The sequence below is a fragment of the Puntigrus tetrazona genome, chromosome 24 (assembly GCF_018831695.1).
Source record: "Puntigrus tetrazona isolate hp1 chromosome 24, ASM1883169v1, whole genome shotgun sequence".
NCBI classification, from domain to species: Eukaryota; Metazoa; Chordata; class Actinopteri; order Cypriniformes; family Cyprinidae; genus Puntigrus; species Puntigrus tetrazona.
The window spans coordinates 3,915,054-3,939,892 of record NC_056722.1 but is presented as its reverse complement, the minus strand read 5'-3'; the positions used below and the strand labels follow the sequence as shown (position 1 = coordinate 3,939,892).

Here is a 24,839-nt window from a genome sequence, read left to right as displayed (position 1 = left end):
GTAGGAATATAAATATGTTAATACATATAAATATTTTCAAAATATATACTGTATATATATATATACTTGGACATATATATATATATATATATACATATATATATATATATATACACATACATATATATATATATATATATATATATATACACATACATATATACATATATATATATATATATATATATATATATATATATATATATATATATATATATATATATATATATATATATATATATATATATATATATATATATATATATATATATATATATATATATATTCAAATGTTACTAAAAACTTTTAAATATATACATCTGTAATATAGAACTTAATTAAAATATACTATAAATGCTATTCTAGTATTTTCTATTCTATAATAAAAAAAAAAAAAAAAAAACCTTTTGAACCAATAAGGTTAAAAAAAATAAATGCAAGAAAAAGAGAAAGTGTTTTTTGATTTTGTGGGCGACTCCAAAAACCAAAAAAACGATCCTTTCATAACCTACAATAGAGGCACTTTAATGTCTTATTCTCCATCAGAGTATTCTAGATCTCTTAACCCGACCAAATACCTAAACTTAAACGCATGCAAATTAGGAAAAATATCGACGGCGGATGTGTACCTCGTGTCTCTCTCCCTTGTTCTCCGTCAGCAGGATGATGGCGTCGGCGAGGGTGGTGGATGTGGCCTCCACCTGCTCCACCATCACCTGTCTGGAGCTGTAGATGGCCAAGATGTACCCGGGGAAATCCTGACTGGGTCTGCGAGCGTTGGTGGGGCTGGACACTGCGAACACACACACACACACACACACACACACACACACACACACACACACACACGTCTCACTCCTGGGGCCTGTACCATGATGGTGACTGAACAAACTCAGGGTTTCCAGGATTAGCTCTGAGCTGACAAACACATTCGAATAATTCCCGCCTACGTTGGTCAGCCACAAACAACTTGACCCCGCCCACAACTTGACCCCGCCCACAAACCTTGTGGAGCTACACAAAACACTTGCTCTTGAAAGACGCTTCAGTAGACCCGTTTCAAGTTTGACAAATAATAGATTCAGAACCATGCATGGGCCAATCGTTTCCGATGAGCTGCACGCTGTGGACCAATCACAGCAGACCAGGCCATCCGACCAATCAGAGAAGAGCAGGCTCACTGAAAGGAGGGGCTTAGACAGACCCAATCTTTAGAACTGCTCCGAACTAATCGTTTAAGCATCGCTAGAAAATGAGGTGACGTTAAAAGCCCATTTTGAGAAAACGAAAGCGTTTTTCGCATCGCATGCTTGTAAAACTATCACGGGAGACTCCCAAAACAATATTAAGAGCCTTAAGAATGGCATAACAGGGGCACTTTAATAATTAGCATACGTAAATTGTGACTTTTTTGTAAGCATTACAGACAGTTTGTGCTTCTGGCATAGAATCCCATTTGATTTAGCTTAATTTAATGCTGTATATTGAGCAGCGGATGGTGTTAAATCCATATGCGCGATATGAGGAAACATAAAATGCATTGTTGATTGGCGCCACCTAGTGTTGGTGTACCTGGTGTCGAAGCTCCGCTCAGGTCCATCTGCCAGTGATTAAAGGCACAGCAGACAACAGCATACTCTCCCGGCTCCAGCATCACGTCACACCCCACGAACTTCTTCACCGCGCGCTTGCTGTGCGCCAGCAGACGACCCAGGACCAGCTTATTCCCGTTCCCGAACGAGGCCCGGAAGACCATGATGCACAGATCCAACAGGTGACTGTCGGCCGTGTCCGAACGCCTGGAGGAGCCACACACAGCGCTTGTGTCGCGGTTGCTGTTTTACGATTAATATTTCACGTCTCGTTCTTTATTTATGCGGCTGTTATTTACCTGCTGCCCTCCTGGAAGAGGGCGAACTCCAGCGCGGTTCTCTCCAGGACCGTGAGGGCGGTGACGGTCACCGGTTTACTCGCCCGGCAGGGGAAGCAGCCCTGAAGACGAACCTCCTGCCAATCAGGATGAATCTTGCAGATATCCACCGAATCGAAGTACCTGCACGCATGAGATATAATCACCACAAAGTAAATAACTAGATCTAATTATAGACTAATACGCTGCTCTGGCGGATGATTGTGTATTTTGGCCAATTAGTGGCTCAGCTGATAATAATAGCTGATTGTAATTAAACGAATGTTTAAATAAATATAATTATGTTGTCCATCTCATTCACGATCATTAAAGAACATGTAAATTGAATGAAAATTAAATATATCTTTTTTTTTATATAAGAATTGTGTTGAATGCCTTTATAGCATCTAAAATCTACATACATTTTAAAACAATATCAAAAATATATATATTATACTGTAGTTCAATACTGAAATGTAATAATTTACCTATAACAAAAAGTTTTTATTTATGCAAATACAGTTTTCATTTAATAAATATGTATTTAACAAAAATGTATGCATTGTTAACATTTGTAATATATTACATAAAATAAGTCTCTTTTTATTTTCAAATGTTTGTAGATCTTATTCATCATAACTAAATATGTAGTTAAAATGTTAACATAATATTTCAATAAATATCATGAAAAAGTCTTAATGTTTTTGAAAGAATATATTAAATATTCAATTTCTTATTATTTCAATTTCTTTAAATATTTTCAATATGCTTTAATGTGTTTTTATGTATTTGTGTGTGTGTATATATATATATATATATATTTTTTTTTATATTAATTAATTTATTTTTTCCTGTGTGTGTATATATATATACACACACATATACACACACATATATATATATATATATATATATATATATATATATATATATATATATATATATATATATATATATATATATATATATATATATATATATATATATATATACACATACATATACATACATATACATATATATACATATATACATATACATATATATACATATATATATATATATATATATACATATATACATATATACATATATATATATATATACATATATACATATATATATATATATATATATATATATATATATATATATATATATATATATATATATATATAAACACACACACAATAATTTAAGTAGATAGTCTTTTTATCTTTAAATAATGTGTTAAATAATAATAAAATAATAAAAATAATGTAATAATCATTTAAAGTATATTTTTAAACTTAATTTTCAAAAACCAGTACAATATATTTTTTGTCAGAATTGATGTCAAATGGGTTTATGTAGATCTCTACCTGCCATTATTAAATTATATGCATATAAATCAATGAGCTTACTAATATTTTAATAAATGTGGTTTCCTAATTTTTTCCAGAGTTAATGTAGACCACATTTGCCATCAGTAATGTTTATAATGAATAAAGATTATTATATATAAAATACATAATGTAATACGAACACACAGGCCGTCCGCCTCCAGCACATTCCCATCACTTTTAAACCACTTCTGACCACTAATGAGGTGCTCTTTATTTATGGAAAGCTCTGATGAAGCTCATCTCAGATTAAAGGTCAATTTAACACAGACGAAGCGCTTAATGACTCACTTAATGAAGTCTCCGTACTCCATCCAGAACACGCCTTCACTGCTGCCGTGAGCCATGAGCTCGTGACGGAGGTGCTGCGGCCAGTCGGCCCACTCGTCCGACCACGAGCCGTTCCAGGAGAACCGGCCCCAGGGGTTCCTCAGACGCAGCAGTCTGAACGCACAACGAGAAGAGCTTTACCGACACGGGACGGACACTTGTTCTCTTCTTCCTCGTGGCTGCTAGTGCATGGCTTCAGAAAACCTGCACGGACTGCTTTTTGTTCTTTGCATAACAGCACGAATCATTTTCACTGTATGCAAAGGGGTTTACAGCACATTAAGTAATTAAGACATCACTAACAGGTTACGTAAAAATAATTTATATATAGGCTGGTATTTGGTCTTCTCTAAACTTGTTTACGAGCTGATTTATTGAGGCGTTTCTGCAGTTGATGAGTGACTTCATGTCTTATGTTTATTTTGTGCTATAACTAGTAGTAAAAGAAAGGGATGATCGCGATTATACAGCGATCTGACACCTTAAAAGCTATTTATAGCTTGAATGTCCTCATTAAACTGACAGAATATGAAACATGAGACTTCTTATATTATATTATATATATCTTATATAAAACGTAGCTATATTAGCTAAATGCAAAGCTTCTTAAAGATTACTGTTCAGGTGGCGCGCTATACAGCGACTAACGAAGTGTTATTCACTGGAACAGCGCAGACTAAATAATCAATCTTTTGTTTTTCGAATTAATATTGTTTTATTGTAAAGAGGAGTTGCCAAATGAACTTGTGCATGGACAGGGCTTTAAACTAAACCGCTTACCGAACCAAAAATGACTAGCGGTTGACCGATATATCGGCCGATAATGGGCTTTTTTTTATGCATTTGCCAGCTGCCACATTCATGCAATTTTCTGTACGTTTTATGAGTGCTACTTTCGCTTTATTTGAAAAATATAATTTCCAAAGACCTGTTGGTTTTACTTCCAGTATTTACTTCCTTCATAATTTTAATATGCATTAAATATTTATTTAATTGTGACAAATACATAGTACTAAAGTGCGAGTACGTTTATTTTACACATTTACATTTTAATCCAATTTCAAATTTCTTAAATATGAATTACGTTAGAAATCGGCATAAAATCATATCGGCCACCTTGATTTCCAAGATATCGGCATCTGCCTTCAAAAAAATTAAAATAAAAATAAAACAACAACAAAAAAAAACAAACCCATACCGGTCGACCACTAAAAAAGACCCATGCTGAATCATCTTTTGAGTTGCATGGTTGAACAAACGCTTATTTGACATTATGTTTGTTGTAGGGATGCAACGATACCATTTTTTTTTTTTTGAAGCAATCCGATACTGAACATTTGGCATATCTGCCGATACCAACCCAATCCGATACCATAAATCATACCAAAACCATTAAATCAATGTAGAATTACTTTACTTCTCTATGTTGACCCGATCATCACTCTTTTGTGTGTTAAACACAATCTACTACATATAGACGACATAATTTTAATAAAAAATAGCAAATGAAAAAAACATATAGTCATAATCCATGACAGAAATGCTATTACAAACTAATAAAAACTTGAATTTAATGACTTAAATTTTCATCTGTACCTCACATTGAGCTCTAGAACAGCTTCAGAACACTTAAAATATAGCCCTCGAAAACTTTAGGGTGCTTTGTAATGTTTTTATGCCTTATAACGCAGCGTGGTATACGCATTACGCACAATATTGATTTTTGGATCCGGTCTCGTCTGATCGATAACAGTGGCCGTATCGGATCGATGCACCACTAGTTTGCCGTGAACGTGTCTGACCTGTAGCACTGAACATCCCTGACGTCCAGGATGGAGTAAGCGTGTCGTGGGCGGAGCCCGAGAGACTCGTACACAGCATCATCCACCTTCATGTTACCGCCTCCACAGGATGCCCCCATCAGAAAGCTGAAACGCACACAGGGATCGGTCACAAACCCAACCATCGTAACTCACTTTACAATAAAAATGATAGACATAATACTTAACTAATGCTAGCAAGTGGACACTAACTGTCCTTTAATTGCTCAGAAACCCCAATTTGTAGCAACACTCTTTAGAGGCTTTTTCTTTTAATTCGTTTTAATGGCTTTTTGCCTTTATTGTAAAAAGGAACAAAAGACGCCTTGTCATTTCATAATAGGCCTTGAAATCAGCGAGTCCAGAGCACAGTGAATAAATTACAGGGCTTAAATTACAGGACGATTAGTCTAATAATCTGGAGTGTGTCGCCGTACCCCGCCTCTTTGGAGCTGAGCATCTTGGCCCATATGAGGTCCGTGTCGATGGGCTCTTCTCGAGGGTTGGTTGAGCTGACCTGCAGCATCAGACTCTCACAGGGAGCTCCGGTGAGCGTCGCCAGACCCTCGATGGCTCGGCCGGCCTGCAGCGCAAAATACGAGCCGTGCAGCTTCGCCAGAGCCTTCTCTATCAGCGCCACCCACAGCTGCCTCCGCTGAGCCTGCACCGCACAAAAACACTGAGCATTACTATCAATACAAGCCATTTTAGGGTTACACTTTGTTCTGATGGTCCACTTCGGACATTCAACTAACCAGAAGTAACTACGCGTCAACTAGATGTCAACTAATTCCCATTAGCTACATGTCTACTAACTCTCAGTGTAGACCGTAAGGGTAGGTTTAGTTAAAAAAACAAACGACATGCTTGCGAGGTTTCTGATAGCCAGTATGTAGTATGTTGTTAAAGTAATAGTATAGTTATAGTATAACCTAATACTCTAACTATTTACTTAGACTATCAAAATAAAGTGTTCCCCCTTTTAATGCTGCTAATAATATAATAAATGCATACATATGTTTATACAGTTACATTCAGTAATAATAAGTTAAACAAATCACTTATATTACTATTACTAATCACTTATATTACTATATTACTAATATTACCCTCTTTACAATGTTTCAAAATCTTTTTACCAACTTTAAAGTATACGTCTAAAATATTTGCATCAATAATAACTGCACAGATAGTTATTTAATAACTAATTATAATTTATTTAATTAAAAATAACATTTATAGCTGCACTACATGTTGCTTAGGAGGCAAAAATTCTTATTTTTAATTTAAGTAATTTTGTTTTTAATAAATACCACATGAATATTGAAATTAACAAATGACACACTTAATCAAAATATTTTAACATTTTAATCATTTACGTATTTTTCTCATGCCGATTCATTTTGAAATAATAAATTCATTTAAAATATTTGTAAAAAAATCAAACGCTTTTCACTAACCTACCTTCCAGCAATTTATCCTAATATATAAAAATATAATACATTTAATTATTATTCTTATTATTATTATTATTATTTTACAACTGACATTTTCTTGCTACATGACAAAAATATACAATACTTTAAAATTTAATTACAGTTCGTGCGTTTTTATTTTTCAAATAAGTGTGGATCTGGCTGGAATGTGTACGTATTAAAACCGTTACGATCAACTACAGCTAATTTATAGCCACCTCTGCTTGTTAAAATACGTGCACTTATTCACTTTTGAAACTGCTCACTAGTGGCGGTTTTCTCAAACAATCACGATGAGTCTATTAGAGCTTACGGTCCGTTAAAACGCTTGTGAAACAAACTGAAACCTGTGAGAAGAGTAAGAATCCGTATTCGTCGCAGGGCAGCATGTCGTCCACCAGAACCGTCGTCCACGTGCCGTCTTTGCAGAGTCGGACCTGATACGCTCCCTCCTGGCATATGGTCCTGGTGATCATCACACGCTCCACCAGCTCGGGCCGCTCGGCCAGCACCGCCAGAGCGCTTAAAAACCTGCGGACGAGACGAGCGACACACTCCTACATCACTAACCCACAGGAGGAAGTGACCGTGGGCACAGCGCGAGGTCATGTGACAAAAACAAACTAAAGGCGATTTCACGTCCATAGTGAAAGTGTCTACTTTTAAGGTTTCAAATATGTTTTTAGATAAAAAAAAAATGTCAGCATTTGGTTGAAATAAATAACGTTACACTGTCGTGAATTCAAACTACTCGGTTACGCTGACATGTTAAAATATATAGATGTATGAGAGCATGTTAAATTAAATATATTATAAAAATATCGTACTGACAAACTGATAAATTTACTTGTTTTCTTCATGAAAACATGAGATTTATTTGCAACAAAATTAAACAGAAATCCTTTACATTTTTCAAAAAAAAACAGCAATTAATAGCAGTATTATGCTTTTTGTGCTTTTATGCTTAAACCCTTTTTGTCTTTGATCCATAAAAAGTAATTCACGCAGTACGCAGCTTCTGTTTCTTTTCCTCCACCTGAGCTGAGCTGAGCTTATTTATTTTAATAATAATAATAATAATTAAAAAAATATATATATTTTTCTTCAGAGTAAATCTTAGTAATCTGATTACGTAACTCGTGTTACTTGTAATGCAAGTACATACACTTTTATTAAACGTGACCCTGGCTGTGAAAAACTAGCTTCAAGTCATTTTCTGCATAAAAACATTCATCAGGTAAAGAACATTCTGTGAAAATGTAACTAAATAATTAGAACAAAATAATTATATTTTGACATTTTAGCCTGGATTTTTTTTATTTATTGGCGAAAACGCTTCTATAATAAAACATAATTAATAGGGTAATAAAATGTTTTTATATTATTTTTTTATAATGTTTTATAAAATGTTTGAATACGCAAATGAGTCATTATTTAATGAAATATGTGCTAGTTTGCATACATTTCTAGGACAAAAAATCAAAATACTGGATATTTCAACAGCCACAGACAGACGCGCTTCCTCTTACCAGCAGTTTCCCAGAAGGCCTTGCAGTATATCCGAGGGGCGGGGCGTCCTGAACACGGACCACTTCACGCCCCGATCCTTGAAGTTATTGCAGTTGATCTCGTGGGGGCGGAGCCACTTTTTGATTCGCTGCTGGACGCTGTCGTTCTCGGGGAAGCCGACCGAACGCGGACCGGGAGGAAAGCTGTCGTCCACGAAGTTCACGGCGTTCTACGACAAACACAGACAGTCGCATGCTAATAAACCAGCCTTTGCCATTATTAAATAACAGAGCAAAACAAAAAAGTAGCATGAGTGCATTTGAAGCAATTGCCTAAAATGCATTGCATGGGGCAAAATGATCAATTTATCTGTTATGCCAAAAATTATGTCCTGCCGTAAACATATCAAAAATTAGTTTTTAATTAATACGCCAGATTTTCCAAAAGCTGTAGAAATCATACCGGTCCCTTTTTAAGTCCCATTTTAAAAAATACAGAAATACTTTAGAAATATTTTTTGAATAAATACGCCGTAAAACAGCCTTCATTTAAAATTAATAAATAAATACATAAATAAATAAAATGTAATTTAGTATCATTAAAATGCATAAAAATTTATTTTAAGTATTTTAATAAATACAGTATTTTTCACATTAATGCAGATTACTTGTTACTATTAAATAATGTCTTTTACAATATTTTTACAAATATCATGTCATGATATTTTAATTTATAAATGTGCATGCACAGATTTTTTTATGCATCAAGAAACAACACGTGTAAGTAGCATATAGATTAAATTAATTAAATTTTTATAGCAACATTTTTATTTTATTTAAATAGATCCCATTTACCACGCGCACACAAACACACATATCCAGAGAGAGGTCATAGTTAACCCTAAAAATACACAAACGTTCACCCTAAACCAACGTCTTTACAGAGTCTTCTTCTGCATAACGTGAAGACGCGGCAAAGAGTGAGGAAATAAAGCAGCCCAGAAGAAGCTTGCACATCAAAACTGCAATGAAAGCTTCAAACGTACAGTATATTCTCACGGGCGGCAGCAGCTCTCACCGCACCTGATTTTTTTCCCATCTCTCCCTCTTGCAGAAAATACAGAGAAATAGGGGTCATTTTGACTCTGGGGAGTCGTTTAATTGCTGCCGCAACCGTTTCTAAAAATACGTCTCCCAGGTTGTGCGCGCAGACGGACGCGGATCGGAGGGGTTTCTGGGAAAAAACGGGATCCCATTCGCAAAGATTATTTTTCTTACGATCGCTCTAATATGTAACGTGCAGAAAACGCATCTTTGAGTAGCTTAGGCTCTGAACTTAATTTGTGATGCATCATCTTTCGTTACGCAACTATTCTGAAGCGAGCACATCTGGGTCAAATCACAGCTGCGCTTGGACCTGAAATTAACATCCAACCCGGCTGAAGCGATCGCAAGTGAAACGGGCCGGATCGGATCACTCGGAGCGTCTTCGGACACGTCACATTCACGGTGTAAACACTAACGCATCCCGATGCGCCCCAAAAAACAACCAAGTCACGCCACAAGATGCACTTCCTCTCAGAGAAAAGCCGAGCATTCGTATCACGTTGCATCGACCCCCCCTGCGGAAATAAAGCATGTAGTCCGGAAACCAGAGAACACGGAAAATCTCCGATCGCAGAGGTCACTGGAGAAGTATTTCAGATTACTAGTGTCTTTGAGCGGCATCCAAATACATATTTAACCCCCAAGTTATCACTGACACGTTAATATTGGGATCATGAGCTCTCATTGGGATCGTATTGTGATTTCTAGCTTTGGTTTGCATAAGTACTGTCCTTTTAAGAGGACTTTGATTGCATGTGTGTACAATTTTAGACTCTAACGTGTAACAGTCCATTTGTCACTGTTAAAGGATATACATACAATATAAAGTAACTTCTGCAACAATATTTTTAACGAATTTGATGTCAAATAATTCAAGGTTTTCATCTTATTGCTAAATATATATATATATATATATATATATATATATATATATATATATATATATATATAATATATATATATATATATATATATATATATATATATATAATATATATATATATACACACACACACATATACACACATATATATACACATACACATATATATATACACACACACACACACATATATACACACACATACATATAAACATACACACATAAGTAGAAAATTAGTTTTTTTTCTTTAAATATAAAGATAATAAAAACATGTTTAAATTTGAATATTTCTTTAATCAGTCATTAATGTTGATGAAGGCGTTTTTGTTAACATAGCATACAACTACTGATATATATTTTTTTAATTATTTTTTTAAAATTTAAGTGATATGTATATTATTATATGAATATGAAAAATAACTCATTTGCCATCATTACATGTATAACTGAAAAATTACGTGGATTGCACGTATGCTACTTTTCATATTAGACATATAATTTACAATTTTATTTATGTCGTTTAATTCAATGTGCATCTCATTAGCCAATATAATATGAGCTAGCATTTGAATACTTAAAAAAAATAAATAATAATAAATAAGGTGTAAATTAATTCTTTAGTTCTTTTTGATCAAAAACGTCATATTAAATAATCTTACACTGTCAATAAATAGTATGTATTATATATTACATGTATAAACCTCTATACTTGGTTCGTCACGGTTTAAGCTACTCCGTGTAGACAAATATACAGCTACTGATATGATACTAAGAAGTAATTACCGACGGTTACTATAAGCTCTCGTTGTTCAGACCGTTGCATGTCTCGATTTCAACCATCACAGGTCTTAAGAAAGGTCAATCTGACTCGAGCATCAAAGGCCAAAAGATAAAAATTAACCAAGACAGGACGTCAGGGATATCCAAAAAGCTTTGAAGTTCCTAGAAACATTACGAGGAACTAAACTCTCGGAGAAGCTGCTGAGCGTGTATTTATGATTCCCAGAAGGGTTCGATTTAAATGAAGCGCTCGGCTTAGAGCGGCTTCGAGCGTGAATGATAAAGCGCCTAAACACCTTTGTGTTCTTTTACGAAACCTTCTATTGAATATAGAAAATGGCCGAGAATGAGCCCCGTCGGCGGCGAATCATTACACACTTCGCAAGAGCGCAAGGCCACTAACTTCTTGCTCCTTAAATGCGCCTTTTGTCTGAACGGAACACACCGAGCTGAACAACACGCGTTTATCATCCCCTCGAAGACGAAGTCTGAGCATTTTCTCCTCCAAGAAGGTCAGAAATAGATCAAATATTTAGGAGATACGAAGAGCCCTGTGCGCTCCGTGCGTTTTCGATACCGGCCCGGCATCAAAAACCGAGCTGCGGTTTGATGCCAACGAAAAGTCAACAGAACCGAGCCGCAGGATGTTTAGATCATGAAACATTAGTATTTAGGCGGGTCAAGCGTGTAATAAAGAGATATACATTACAGCGTACAGCGAATACTACAAATGAGAGCACCGGCGTATCGATCAGCGACATTTAAACTGATATTAAAAACAGATGGCTCATTCATAATTAATAAAGTACATCTATTGTGTTGGATAAGGTCTATAATTTGGTTCTTCAGCAGAAATTCTGCATATTAGAATGATTTCTGAAGGATCGTGTGACGCTGAAGGCTGCAGGAATTATGCTGAAAATGGAATAAATGAATTATAAAATGCACTCAAATAGAAAAGTGTTCGTTTAAGTTGTACTAATATTACGTGTTTTTACTGTATATTTGGAAAAACTAGCCATAAAATACATTTATATACATATTTTTTTACATAGGAAGACACCGTGCCAAAAACATTTACCTAAAATAAGGGAATAAATTAATAGATTTGATTTAAACCACGGCAACGTATTAAGAATATATATTTATTTTTTACGTCAGATGCACAGTACTTGTTTTCAATCCTTTACACACACACACACACACACACACACACACACACACACACACACCTTGAACATAAAATAATCATTCATGAAGTCTTAAGAGGGGTCTTACATTAAAGTATATCTTTAAAATGTTGGTCTTTTAACGTTGGTCTGAATAAAAATGCAAATTTATTTTATGCCACTAGGTGCCGCTTTTGAGGATTAAAAAAAATGCTTACAAACACTACTATAAATGAAATCAACCAATTGCTGGAAAACTAATTTGTTTAATGAACTGTTTGGGAGTTGCTAAACAAATAAGATAAAAATTAATGGATATAATAATAAGTGTTTTTGACCTTGCACCATCTGTCATTAAAAACTAAGCTCAGAATCAATTCCAGAGAAAAAAAATAATGCATTCCGATAATCTCAGAAACGCTCTATGAATCCTTTTAGTGTCCCAGCGCTGTTAAAAACATTATATAAATATTTTTTCAGTGTCTTACCTCTCTACAGAAGCTGACGATGTTTTCCCACAATTCCTTGGCCTCTCCCTCATCAGTGCGCCTGCGGGCCTCAACGTGCATGCTCTCCCGGCGTTTGAGCGGCTTCCCGATTTTGCGCTGACTGAGGTACTGCTGCGGGGTGTGACACGCCGCGCAATGCTTCATCCTCACTTCGTTCAAAAGTGTGCAGGCAGGACACGTCCACTGACAGGCGCCCTTGTCCTGAGCCGACGGGGACGAGACGGAGGAAGAGGAGGCGGAGGTAAAGGCACGCGAGTGGGAGTGCGGTTGTTTCCGAGAACAAGACGAGCAGTTGGACGGCTCGGAGAAACCGTGCAATTTGGACGATCCGCAGGCCGTGCAGTGGCCCGCGCCCGTCGGGTTGCGCAACGTACATTTGGAGCACGCCCACGAGCTGAAGTCCGGACTGGACGGTGACGCCGGCGTGAATCGCACCGACTCGCCCAGTACGTCGATGACGTCTGCGCCCGAACCCGGTCGCGAACCTCTACATGCATCGCAACGCCCCGCGGATGACGAGGGGGGAGCTGTGGGGGCAGAGCATCCGGGGCACTTCCAAGAAGGTGGAGATGTGACTGGAGGGGCGGGGTTGTTAGGCTCCTCCTCCTCCAGCACGCTGAGGCGCTTGACTGGGTAGCTATCTGAAGATGGGAGGGGCTTGGTTTTGGTAGGCGGGCAGGTAGAGGGCGACGTCGGTGAGGGGGCGGGGTTTGGAGGCCGCCCAGGGGGCGGGACTTCTCTTCGGCTGCGAGGCACGGGGTTGTTTTGAAGCGAGGACAGGGAAGGGGGCAGAAACGGGACAGGGGGCGGAGATGGGGTCTCGGAAGGTGCTTGGGGTGGAGAGTCTTCAGTCAGATCGATGAGAAGCGGCGCGGACGCTCCTGCCGTTTGCGTGGGAAACCCTGCCACCGGTGTGCGCACTTCCGGGACCACTAGCGCTTCAGGAGGGATTTTTGGTAAGGAAAGCTTCCTCGGGCCGCCGCACGCCGAACATGATAACGCCACCGGCGTGTTTACTAAAGTACAGCGAGGACACGCCCACTCTGATGACCCCTCCCCTCCTACAGACACCTCGCCGTTAGATTCGGCACATCGGGACTCCCCATTGGCTACCTGACCTTTGGCTTCTGGGCTGGAGGCGGGCTCTACTGGAGTGGGCGGGGGCTGCTTGGGTGGGAGGGGTCCGTTGGGCGTAACCGGGGCTGCTCCGCACACAGAGCATGAGCCTAATCCGTGGTGATTGGTCAGAGTGCAACGGGGGCAGGACCAGCGAGGTTCCTCGGCACTGCTGAGGCGCAAAATATGGTTCAAATCCGGCTTCTGCCGAGGTGCTTCGCAAATAGAGCAGCGCATGGAGCCGCTGGAGTTAAGAAAGGTGCAGCGACCGCATGACCAATCAGAATTTCTCACAACTGCGGCCATCGAACCAGGAGAATGAGAGTGACTAAAAAAGAAGGAAAAAGAAAACAATTAGATACTGAATTTAAGTTTACCAAGTGCAAAGTACATAAAAGAGACCATCATGGATTTTACTAAAAGAAAAGAATATTTAAAAACACATAGGATTAAATAAAAGATACATAAATAAATGTCACCCTGGGCCACAAAACTTAAATTCTTAACTAAGGTCTTAAGTTGCTGAGGTATATTTGCAGCAATAGGCAAAAATACAGCCAAAATTATTATCAACATCAATATTAAGTTAAGATCATGTTACATTAAAATATTTTGTAAATTTTCGCCTAAAAATATATTTAAACCAAATTTTAAGATTAGTAATACACATTAGTAATACATTTTTTGATTTTTCAGATTCCAGATATTCAAATGGTTGTACCTCAGATCCTAACAAACCATACATCATTGGAAAGCTTTTGTATTTCAATTTCATGCAAATCTCAAAAGAATAAAACTACTACTAATACTTCTCCCTAACACTGTTCGGGAAGCAGACACACTCTGTCAGTTTAAATCTAGATTAAAAGACACATCTTTTTAACCTAGCCTGCACATAACACACTAATACACTTTTATTATTCAAATCCGTTAAAGGATTGCTAGGCTGCATTAATTAGATCAGCTGGAACCGGGAACACTACTCATAAAACAATGTACTCGTGACATCGTAAAAAGAATGGCATCTATGCTAATATTAATCTTGTTTCTTTCTTATTCTGTTTCTCAGTTGTATCCAGACTAGATGGTGGATCAGCAACCAGAGATTATGTTCATCAGAGACCAGAACACCTAGATGTGCTCTGTGGACAGATCACCAGATACACACACACACACACACACACACACACACACACACACACACGCAATTGAACTGGAAGTTAAGTGCTGGGCATCCGGCCAGAAGAGAACTGTCCCCAACTGAGCCTGGATTCTCCCAAGGTTTTTTCTCCATTCTGTATGCACCTAATTTCTAGCGATCATCGTCGAATTGCATTTAATAACAAACTGTTAAATCCCGTCATTATACATCACTATCATTGTATTCTTCTACTTTATACCGTTCAGTGCTTTGATACAAAGTGTCGTTAAACATAAAAATGATTGAAATGATTGACTACTCCACCCTACTCTCTAGACGTCACCCAGTAAAAAAAATCAGTTGAACATTAAAATCAATTATTAAATACCATGGCTCTACATGATAAGTGACTTTATTAAGCAAAAGAGAAAATACCTAAAATAATAATAAGAGCATGCAAACATGATATTTGGCAGCTATGAAGACCCTTTCAGAGCTGTTTTATGTAGTGTTGGTCTTTGGGTCGGTTCCCTGTGAGCGTGCCGAGACATTTGGCCCAGAGTCGCCAAAAACCATCGCATACACGCAGTAAGACATTTGTACTGTGAGTCACAGTCATTAGCACTGGTCTAACAGAACTGGCCCTCATCCCACTCTGTGTGTGTGTGTGTGTGTGTGTGTGTGTGTGTGTGAGCGTGCGCATTATATGACTGACTCAGTAGTGATACTAACCGTCGACTCAAGGAGGATCATTATGATAAATAATGCAAAGAATCAAAGCTTGTGTGAGCGTCCGGTCATATTGTGCGTGCGCGTTCTGCAGTGCATTATGGGTGTGTTCTGTGACCTGCTAACACTGCTGGAAAGCAGGGAATTACTGGCGGAAATAGTTTTTCTGAGCATGCGATATAACAGCATTCCAGCAGCATAATGTTTTTGGCTTCAGGCGGACGAACATCATGCGAGAACAATGTTGACTAGAATCCATTTAAAACAGTCACATTTGAATCACACGAGAAAGACAATCTGGGACAGACGAAACACCTTTCATTACACAAACGAGGAAAGGACACACAAGGCGAACGTATTCATAGAACAATCAATTTTTATGAATTAATATGGATGTGTGCATTCAGGCTTGATGCGTTCTATGCGAGAGACTGTCACTCAAGTCAACTACATGCACAGGAAATAACCATTTTATTTGGATTTACATAAAAAAAAGGACGTTTGTAGAAAACTCGTTGACCTAATATTGGTGGGGCATGTTGTCACAGAGGACCCACCTTCTGAACATCTAAAAACAAAGATGACAAAAATATTAACGAAACAAATATGGTAACACTAAAATATAAAACCATTTTTAGCCAAGGCAATTAATCCATTTCAATACATGAAAGCAAGTTTCCCAACAAACAAATAAAAATATGATGACCCTGGAATTTTAGTTTAGTAGACAGACTGAAAGCAACCAACTAAACCACTCTGTGTGTGTGTGTGTGTGTGTGTCAAAGAGATACACAGGGAGAGTTTATTCTGAAATGTGATTGGCTGAGGTGATAGGAGCTTGTTGCTATGGGAATAAATCCTCAGTAAAGCCTCAGAGGGCAGAGACGCACTTTCTCTCGATAAAACACTCAGGAAACATCCCGATAACAATCACACACACACACACACACACACACACACACACACACACACACACACACACACACAAAAGTACAGCTGGGTTCAGGTCAATCTGGGATGTCCTGGTGTCAAAGGTCAAGTGTATTATTTTTTGATGTTACAAAATTCCACCTCAGATGAACTTTAAAGAAAAAGGAAATCTAGCACCTATAATTCGGAATAATTTAATGAAAAAAAAACAATATTTTTAAATAAAATTTTGCATACGATATACATATTTACACGTTACTTTAAAAAAGCATAACAAAATAACAAAATAAATACAAATCATGTTTCAGTTTTTGATATATAACAATAATAGTAATGCATTTCGAAATGGTTAAAATTGTAGTCAACATAGTAGTATAGTCTGAACCGAGACTAAAAAGATAAAGTATAAAAGAAATATATACACAGACGGGAATTGTTCAACGCACTCGCTGGATGTTGGGCACTAGTTGACCCTCATGACCCACATGGATTTATAAAGAGAGTCTGAACACGCGGAAGGAAAGGCATTACATAAAGTGTGTCTGGATCTGCCCGGATTCTGTTAACACGAGAAATCCTTTAAAGAAATAACACAAGGACACGCGGAGCCCTTGCACTGCTCAGTCCTTATAAAAATAATATGACGAGACTGTTTTAGCAGTAAGAATAATTCATGCGCGCCTCGTCCCGCTCCGCGTGTTTCTTGCGAGCCGGTGTTGTCTGAGAGCGGCTGCCCGTCGAGTCCGTCAGTTGTTAAAAAGGTCGGTGACGGCCGTTTGTTTTGCTCCCTGGACTTTTGGAAACCAACAGCCGCATACAGCAGATGGTCGTGTGGGGAAAAAAAAAAAAGTGGATGTTTCTGCAGGCCTGACAGCTGAAGCGCTGCTTTCTTTACGTTCTATGCTCGGATGGGTCGGTTAAATACGACGCTAGCTTTTACATTTGCGTCCCTTAGGTTCACTTACAATCAAAGCCAAGGGTTCTCGCAGTAATGTTATACTTTATGAGCCTTTCCCACCCTCTCTCTGAGCCTAACACTTGACTATAAACATGTCTTCAGCTGTGATTGGCTGATTTCAATGCTACAGCGTAGCTTCCCCAAAAATGTAACTTGTGCCATATTTTCACACTTACGTCCCCCTAAAAGCATTTTGAGGCCTTTATGCAGACATGCGTGTATACATACGCGCGTAGAAAATCTCAGCTTTAGTTTTCCACCTGCCTTAATACACAAATGTAAGTTTTAAATAGGACAAATATCATTTTTGAACGCGATGCTACCGGTCCAATTGGATTCAATGATCTATGCTAAGCTACGCTAAAAGTGCTGTCGCTATCGGCTGAATGCGAATCGTCGCAAAAGTCGTTTGAGACGCTCTGCGTTCGAAAGAGCAATGTTCGATCCACCGAACATCTGCTATTGTGATACACAGAAAACGAAAGCCTCGCAGATTTGGGTGAGAGGATGAAAATGAGCTTTTTGAACGAACTGTGGTTTTAGATGAACGTCAGTGAACAGTACATGCTGATGATCCGGCTCCACCGCACCTGCCTTAACATGCAACACAAACACGATTAACATCTGTGACACAAGAGGAGGACGTCAAAGCACACACACACACACACACACACACACACACACACACACAGGAAACCTCACGGGTTCATGGGGTGCCCCTGGCAAACAGTGTTAAAGGGAAAATCCTCTAGTAAAAAGATGCCTTCAGTCGGAGTGGCTGCAGAACCATCTGCTAATACCAGACCATCTGCTTATCAAACACACACACACACACACACACACTTAGAATCTGTCCAAGATGTTTCAACTATACACTGTATTGACACACGCTACATTAAACATGATCCTACTGCACTACATACACTAGTGTTTGATTTCTAACATTTTTAAGAAAAGTATCTTCTGCTCACCAAGGCTGCATTTATTTGATCAAAAATATGATAAATTTATATAAACTTATATAAACAGCTGCTTTCTTATATGATACATTAAGAAATAATTTACTCCTGGCTTCAAAGCTGAATTTTTAGCATCACTGCTCCAGTCTTCGGTGTCACATGATCCTTCAGAAATCTTTTTAATATACCGATTATGATCAATGTTCAATACAGCTGTGCTTCTTCATATTTTTGTGGAAACCGTAATACTTCTTTGAATATAAATCTTTTGTAACATCATAAATGATGCTTCTAATTGTAAGAAGTCCTTGTAGAATAAAAGTACTATTATTATTTTTTTTTTTTAAGTGGGCATTTAAATATTAACCAGCAACCCAGAATAAAACGAACTTATTATAAATCTCTCGTTTTGCACGTTTTCAAATTAAAACCCGAGGATGGAATCTGATATTAGCCTTGAAGAAATCGTGGGTGAACCTTTCCTTCGGGAATGACATGCAAATGTTGAAATGTTCACAAAACCTTAAAGGACTACACTCTTAAAATATACGTAGGCTACATTTATGAGTTGTCACGAATTATATTTCCATGCTGAATGCATGGTTTTAACATAAACCAATAAACTTAATGTGATGCATATTTTTCAGTGATACAGGTCAGGTTTCCGTGTATTAAAATACACAATAACCAACTTTATGCGTTTAGCGTTCAATGAACGGTTCACGCAAACGTGAAAAAGTCGTATTTCGACAAAACGGATCAAATCTGCTTGAAAGGAAGCTGAAATGGCCCGGCGGCATTAACAATGCCTTTTTAAATATCAGTATTGCATGCGTTCACACCATCAGGTAACAAAACACAGCGATACTTACCTACGTCAGCGTAATAAAAAAAAAAGCGCAAGGGTTGACGTATTGAACCTGTGGCCGAACATGCTTAAAAATGAGTTTGAGCGCTCGAACACGCCGACCTTACGAACCTGCGCTCTCTGTGCGGTACGGGCTGCTGCTGCTGCTGCTGGCGAGTGATGAACGTGGTTCCCCACACCGGGCTGCTGTGGCTGGTCCTGAGCCAGCCCATCGGAGCGGCCGGCGGAAACGGAGCCGCGCCGAACCCGTGATCCGACTCTCTGTCCGTGGTCAGGGACGACGCCGAACTCCCCATTGCCGCGAGCGACTTCGAAACGCACCTCCGTCCGGCCTCCTTGCACATAAATACAGTCAAAGGGCGAAGGTCGGCGGCTCTCAAGCTCGGCTCGGAGGGTCGGGCGTCTCCTCCGGTCTGCCGGAGGTCAACATCGGGAAGCGGCCGCCGCTCGCAGCGCTCACATGAGTCTATAAGTGATCCGCGGGCCCCTACGGTCTCTGCAAGCCTCGGGCGGCGTTTAACCTGCCGTAACCTCACCTGAGAGGAAGGATGACACTTTGGTGTAACACATCACTGAAGCACTGGAGACAAACGCACTCCGTTTAGGGCTTTAAAAGAGGAAGTTCGACGCGGCGAGAAAGTTTCCAGTCTCCATTCCCGTCTTGTTTTTCGATGCGTCTGGTTGAGTCACGGCTCAGTCCCTCTAATCATGTTCGCTGCCTGTCTCTCTCTCTCTCTCTCTCTCTCTCTCTCTCTGTCTGTCTGTGGCTCATCTTTCCGCAGCTGTCACCGGGATTACGATGCGTCACATTTCATCTAGCCTGCAGAAGCAAATATTCCTTTCATCGCAAACAAACACCGGCGTCCAGAGAACAAGCATTTCAATCTGCGTGCGTCTGCGCATGCGGACGAGTGCGTGCGCGTCTGCGCATGCATTTAACGGGCGACGCATGCGAAGAGCAACTTTTAGGACGCGGAATAGTACAAGCGGACAATTCGGGAGGTTTTAACCAGTAGAAACATTATAAACAGGGCAAATTAAAAACATTTTTTAATTAAATTAAAAAATATATATTTTTGCTGATACAGATAACCACTTATTTTACGAAACAAATTACCGATATAATGATTCTATATGAATATGCATGCTTAAAAAATTAGCTTAACATTTTATATATACGTGATCAGGCGCTAAAACTATTTTAGCGTTCTGCAAAAAAGATGGATAGCTTTATAAACGTGGCACAAAATATCTGTTGTATTTCACATCCTTCATATTTAAAAATTATAATTAAAAACCACCGATATTTACCAGTAGGTGTTTAAAAAGGTATCAGTCCGATATAAAAACGACATAACATGACTATGCATGCATAAGTAAACCCCTGTATAAGTATCAGCGCGTATGCGACTGCGCATACATGCATGCATGCATGCATGCGTGTCTCCAGCATCAACGGACTCAGAAGACACACAGAGGCTTTCTGACCCAGCGGAGGCCCTCGGCGGGCCGGACTGCAGGTGCTGCAGTGAATCTCGTCCTGCTTGCACAGATCCAGCTGCTCATCTCATCCGGGTCTCATCTAAAGCTCATGCAGATGTTCATAACGTGACAGAGACGGCTGTGAAGGATCTCATCCGTCTCTCCGGGCGCCGGGGTATCAAGTTTGACACTCAGATCGTGACTATGAATATTTAACGGCGCAGAGAGGCTCGGGTGAGGTGCAGTGGTCTCGGGCCCGGTGAGGACACGAGCGCTCCGGTTCCGCCGGTCCGATGTGGGTCTCGGCTGCGGTCGGGCGTCCGAAGCTCCGGGGCGGGTGTCCCCGCGGCCGAGAGGCTGCCGTGCAGACGTGCGGTGAGCTTCGGTCCCGCTCGGTTCCGTTTGCCGGTTCGGTCACTTATGATTCGGCTGGAGCGGATGGTGATGATGATGATGCTGCTGCTGCCGCTGCGCACCGCATAAACACACACAACAGCCAAACCGCAGCGGTGCTGCCGTGCATCTCCTCGCGGGACTCATGATGGCAGCATGCATGTGTCTAAAGCGCGATCCGACGTGCACGCATATGCTGCGGTTATTTATTTGATTCGGTTCTTAATTCAGCCCGCCTCTCTCCAGGACGCGCAGATGCGCGAGGATTACGGCGAGTCAGCAGCGCGCATGCGCAGACTGGACGCTCAGCCTCTGCTACAGGACTCGGATTCTCTCGTTTTTCTCATGCATAAATATACACCAACAACCTAGAGACTACAGGCGGACGAAACCCACAGGCCAGAGCGCGCCCGAGTCGTTTTTCGTCTCAAAATCATAAGAAATAATGAAAATATAATGTTTTTGACATTTAACGTGAATCAGAAAAGGTTTAACGAGCTGCCGTGAACGCATCTGATGTGACATTTGCACTTTTCAGTGCATTATTAAATAAGACGACATAAATGACGCTAGCTGCACTGTTATGCACAGTGTGCAAAAAAAAATTTAAGCAAAAATTGTTCTTGTCATTGCTACTTGCGTTATTAAATATTTTAAATGCAAACTTCAGAAACCGGGGCTGTGATCAACGACATAAATATTAGCAACACCATCAAGGTGAATTTGACATTTAGGCCAAATGTGTCCGGAGAGTTTGTTGATTAATTAGGCGTGTTTGGTTTTTTTTGTTTTTAAGTCACACACAGGAAGTTCTATGGAAGTTATGTGACGGCACTTTCGCAATAACTCGGCTCACAAAACCAGTCTGACGAGATGTCACGCGTGCATTCAACACGGACACAGATACCTGCGGCGTGACAGAGCCGACGTGTGAAACCACGATTATGGACCGCGTTAACAATGACAAAACATGCATACAATATTTAAGGCGTGCGATACCACTGACAGCAGATTCAGGAGAAAATGCGTCACTGCTGAAACACACACACCTTCAATGAGCTAACGATACTCCAACAACGTGCCCCTAAGAGACTGGTTTTATCTTAGAGCGCTTAAACATTACTTGAGCATTTTTAATCGACTACACACACACACACACACAGCAACACCTGTTACACTGTATATTCAGAGCCAGCTGACCCATGAGAGACAGACTGCTGAATACACACACATACAGACCATCTACTAAAACTACGCTTCATGATCTGATTGAAAAAAACTGAGATGTGCGGAGAGAAAAGATATTGAATGAGGAATTGGTGATGATTGATCAGTACGGCTGTGTTATTAATAAACAGGAGTATCTTTAAAGCGATTCATATAACAGACTCGTCACACACACACACACACACACACACACACACGCGCGCGCGCTAAATGAGCTGCAACCTTTAGAAGTTTTACCAAGGATTGGTTCAAACACCAAACGTCAGCTTCCACCTCTCAGAAGTCACTTCCTAGTTTAGAAGCACCAAACAAACCAGAGCTTAAACCAGCGCTTAACCCGAGACCCAAGCAGAGGTTAAACTGTTAACGAGCGGCTCTTTCGGCGGCGGAGCGTTACGTTGTATCACTTCGCCGAGGAAGTTGAAAAGAAAAGGAACGATGCAATGCAACATTTGACGCGACCGTCGCTTCGGCAATTAAAGAAACAGAATCCGCCGAAACACTGCGCGTGGAAATACATATTCATCAAATCACCCAGGGCTCGATCTGCGCGGTGCGTTGTGATCTATTTAATCTGCGTTTAGAGAAGTGATCTTACTTGTGAAGCGCAGGGAGACCTTTGGATGGACCGATGATCTTCTCTTCCTTGATTTGCCCGTTTAACTTTCCCTTCTGCTGTCCGAAACGATTCATCTCCTCCCCCCCCAGCGCTTCATATAAACGCGTTTTCACGCCTCGCGAGCTCTCTCTTGCTCCAATCCATGCTCGTTTGCGGACGAGTCGGCTGGTTTGATCTACTGCCTTAATCTCGCAGGGTTCCTCATGCTCCTCTATGGAAATAATCACAAGAAACGGACCGCCGCGCAACCGCCGTAGAGCCGCGCCGGAGAGCCCGCGCTGCGCTGCTCAGATCGCGTAGCTCTCGTCCAGAATGCGGATTTCTGAAACTCGTTTCCCAAAATGCCTTGTGTGTATTGGAGAGAGAGGGGTACATTCTCATTGGACCGCAAATGTTGTCGGCCTGTGGCTGTTTCCTAGGAGATGCACGGGGCATTTCCTGCAGGGGGCGCTTTACGGCTCAGAAAGTCGGATCCGCGTTGAGCCGCGTTCAATTCCCAGCGCTGCTTTTAGTGATTGAAAATATTTGTTTGATGAAAAACTGTACATTTTTCACATCTAACAAATCACAACGATATATATTTGTAACTCACTTCACAATGTGCCTCAAAGTTGTCTAAAAAATTATTAAAAAAAAAAAAAATACTCGATTAGTCAACACAATTAGCTGTGATTGGTAGCGTTGAGAAAAGTAACAGGTATCAGGTGACGTGCCTTCCACCGCTTTAGCGTCTAGACAATATTTTACACGCGAATAACGACAGTAAGGTATTTTAATCGTCGTTGAATTGAAAATAAACGGCGAAGAGATAGCAGAATATCGTATTTGAATTATTAAAGACACCATCGCTTTATTTTCTACAGCCTTTCTGTCTCTTTCTGTGAGAGAGAAACTCCCGGATGTGGTTAAAACGAGTCGGTTTTCTCAACAAACGGAACTAAAACCGAAACCGAGCCTGTGATGAATTGCGTAAGGATGATACAAAACAACTAAATATATCTAAATATTTTAATGCGGAGATATCAATGGAATAAATACTGATCCTCTGATCATAAATGCGGCCGTTTAAAAATATAACAATCCGAGGAAACATTTTTTTTGTGAATCTCACAATGTTATTGTTATTATATGTTATTACATATATCTCATAATTTACAAGTACATGATATTTCACTAAAACTAGGAAAGAGGTTATTGTTTATAGTTTTGAGAACAGCGCCATCAAGTGGAAGAACGAGAGTGTTATCAAACAGCAAAAATAAAATGAGATGGAACGCAAATAAAAACGTTCTAAGTGTTCCATCTAGCGGTTAACAGTGGTATTTCTGAGAAAAAATATTTTCTTACCCTATGAATGGTTGCATGCAGCACGCAATTATAATTGTAAACACATATCAAGGCTAATTTGCCATCTGAAAAAAGAAAATAAAACATATTATGGATTAAATGGAGAGGCAGAAAATGCTAAAAGTCCCTATTTCAAATGAGTTTAATAATATTATAAATACACATCTTTATTTTAAACGATCAGCCAGAGAATAATTA

General features: G+C 39.4%; 1 protein-coding gene and 3 gene segments (V, D, J or C); 2 read left to right on the top strand and 2 right to left on the bottom strand.

Moving 5' to 3' along the window:
• Positions 1 to 23,756, bottom strand: part of capn15 (calpain 15) — a 25,429-nt gene extending 1,673 nt beyond the window's left edge. The window contains exons 1-11 of one of the 3 annotated variants that reach the window (XM_043226108.1): positions 21,062 to 23,244; positions 19,685 to 20,393; positions 12,852 to 14,316; positions 8,446 to 8,654; positions 7,264 to 7,447; positions 5,879 to 6,102; positions 5,424 to 5,549; positions 3,583 to 3,735; positions 1,892 to 2,053; positions 1,573 to 1,799; positions 630 to 793 (exon numbers count right to left, since the gene is read on the bottom strand). In XM_043226108.1, coding sequence (XP_043082043.1) covers positions 630 to 793; positions 1,573 to 1,799; positions 1,892 to 2,053; positions 3,583 to 3,735; positions 5,424 to 5,549; positions 5,879 to 6,102; positions 7,264 to 7,447; positions 8,446 to 8,654; positions 12,852 to 14,316; positions 19,685 to 19,917 — 3,147 coding nt within the window. In that variant the 5' untranslated portion in view covers positions 19,918 to 20,393; positions 21,062 to 23,244. Of the gene's footprint in view, positions 1 to 629; positions 794 to 1,572; positions 1,800 to 1,891; positions 2,054 to 3,582; positions 3,736 to 5,423; positions 5,550 to 5,878; positions 6,103 to 7,263; positions 7,448 to 8,445; positions 8,655 to 12,851; positions 14,317 to 19,684; positions 23,245 to 23,273 lie in introns of those variants that run through there. The other 2 variants (XM_043226109.1, XM_043226107.1) reach the window with 2 other exon arrangements.
• LOC122329698 overlaps positions 1 to 24,839 on the top strand; it is a 610,329-nt gene that overhangs the window by 251,584 nt on the left and 333,906 nt on the right.
• The window catches only part of LOC122329697, a 601,685-nt gene that overhangs the window by 249,166 nt on the left and 327,680 nt on the right, over positions 1 to 24,839 (top strand).
• Positions 1 to 24,839, bottom strand: part of LOC122329696 — a 603,783-nt gene that overhangs the window by 253,782 nt on the left and 325,162 nt on the right.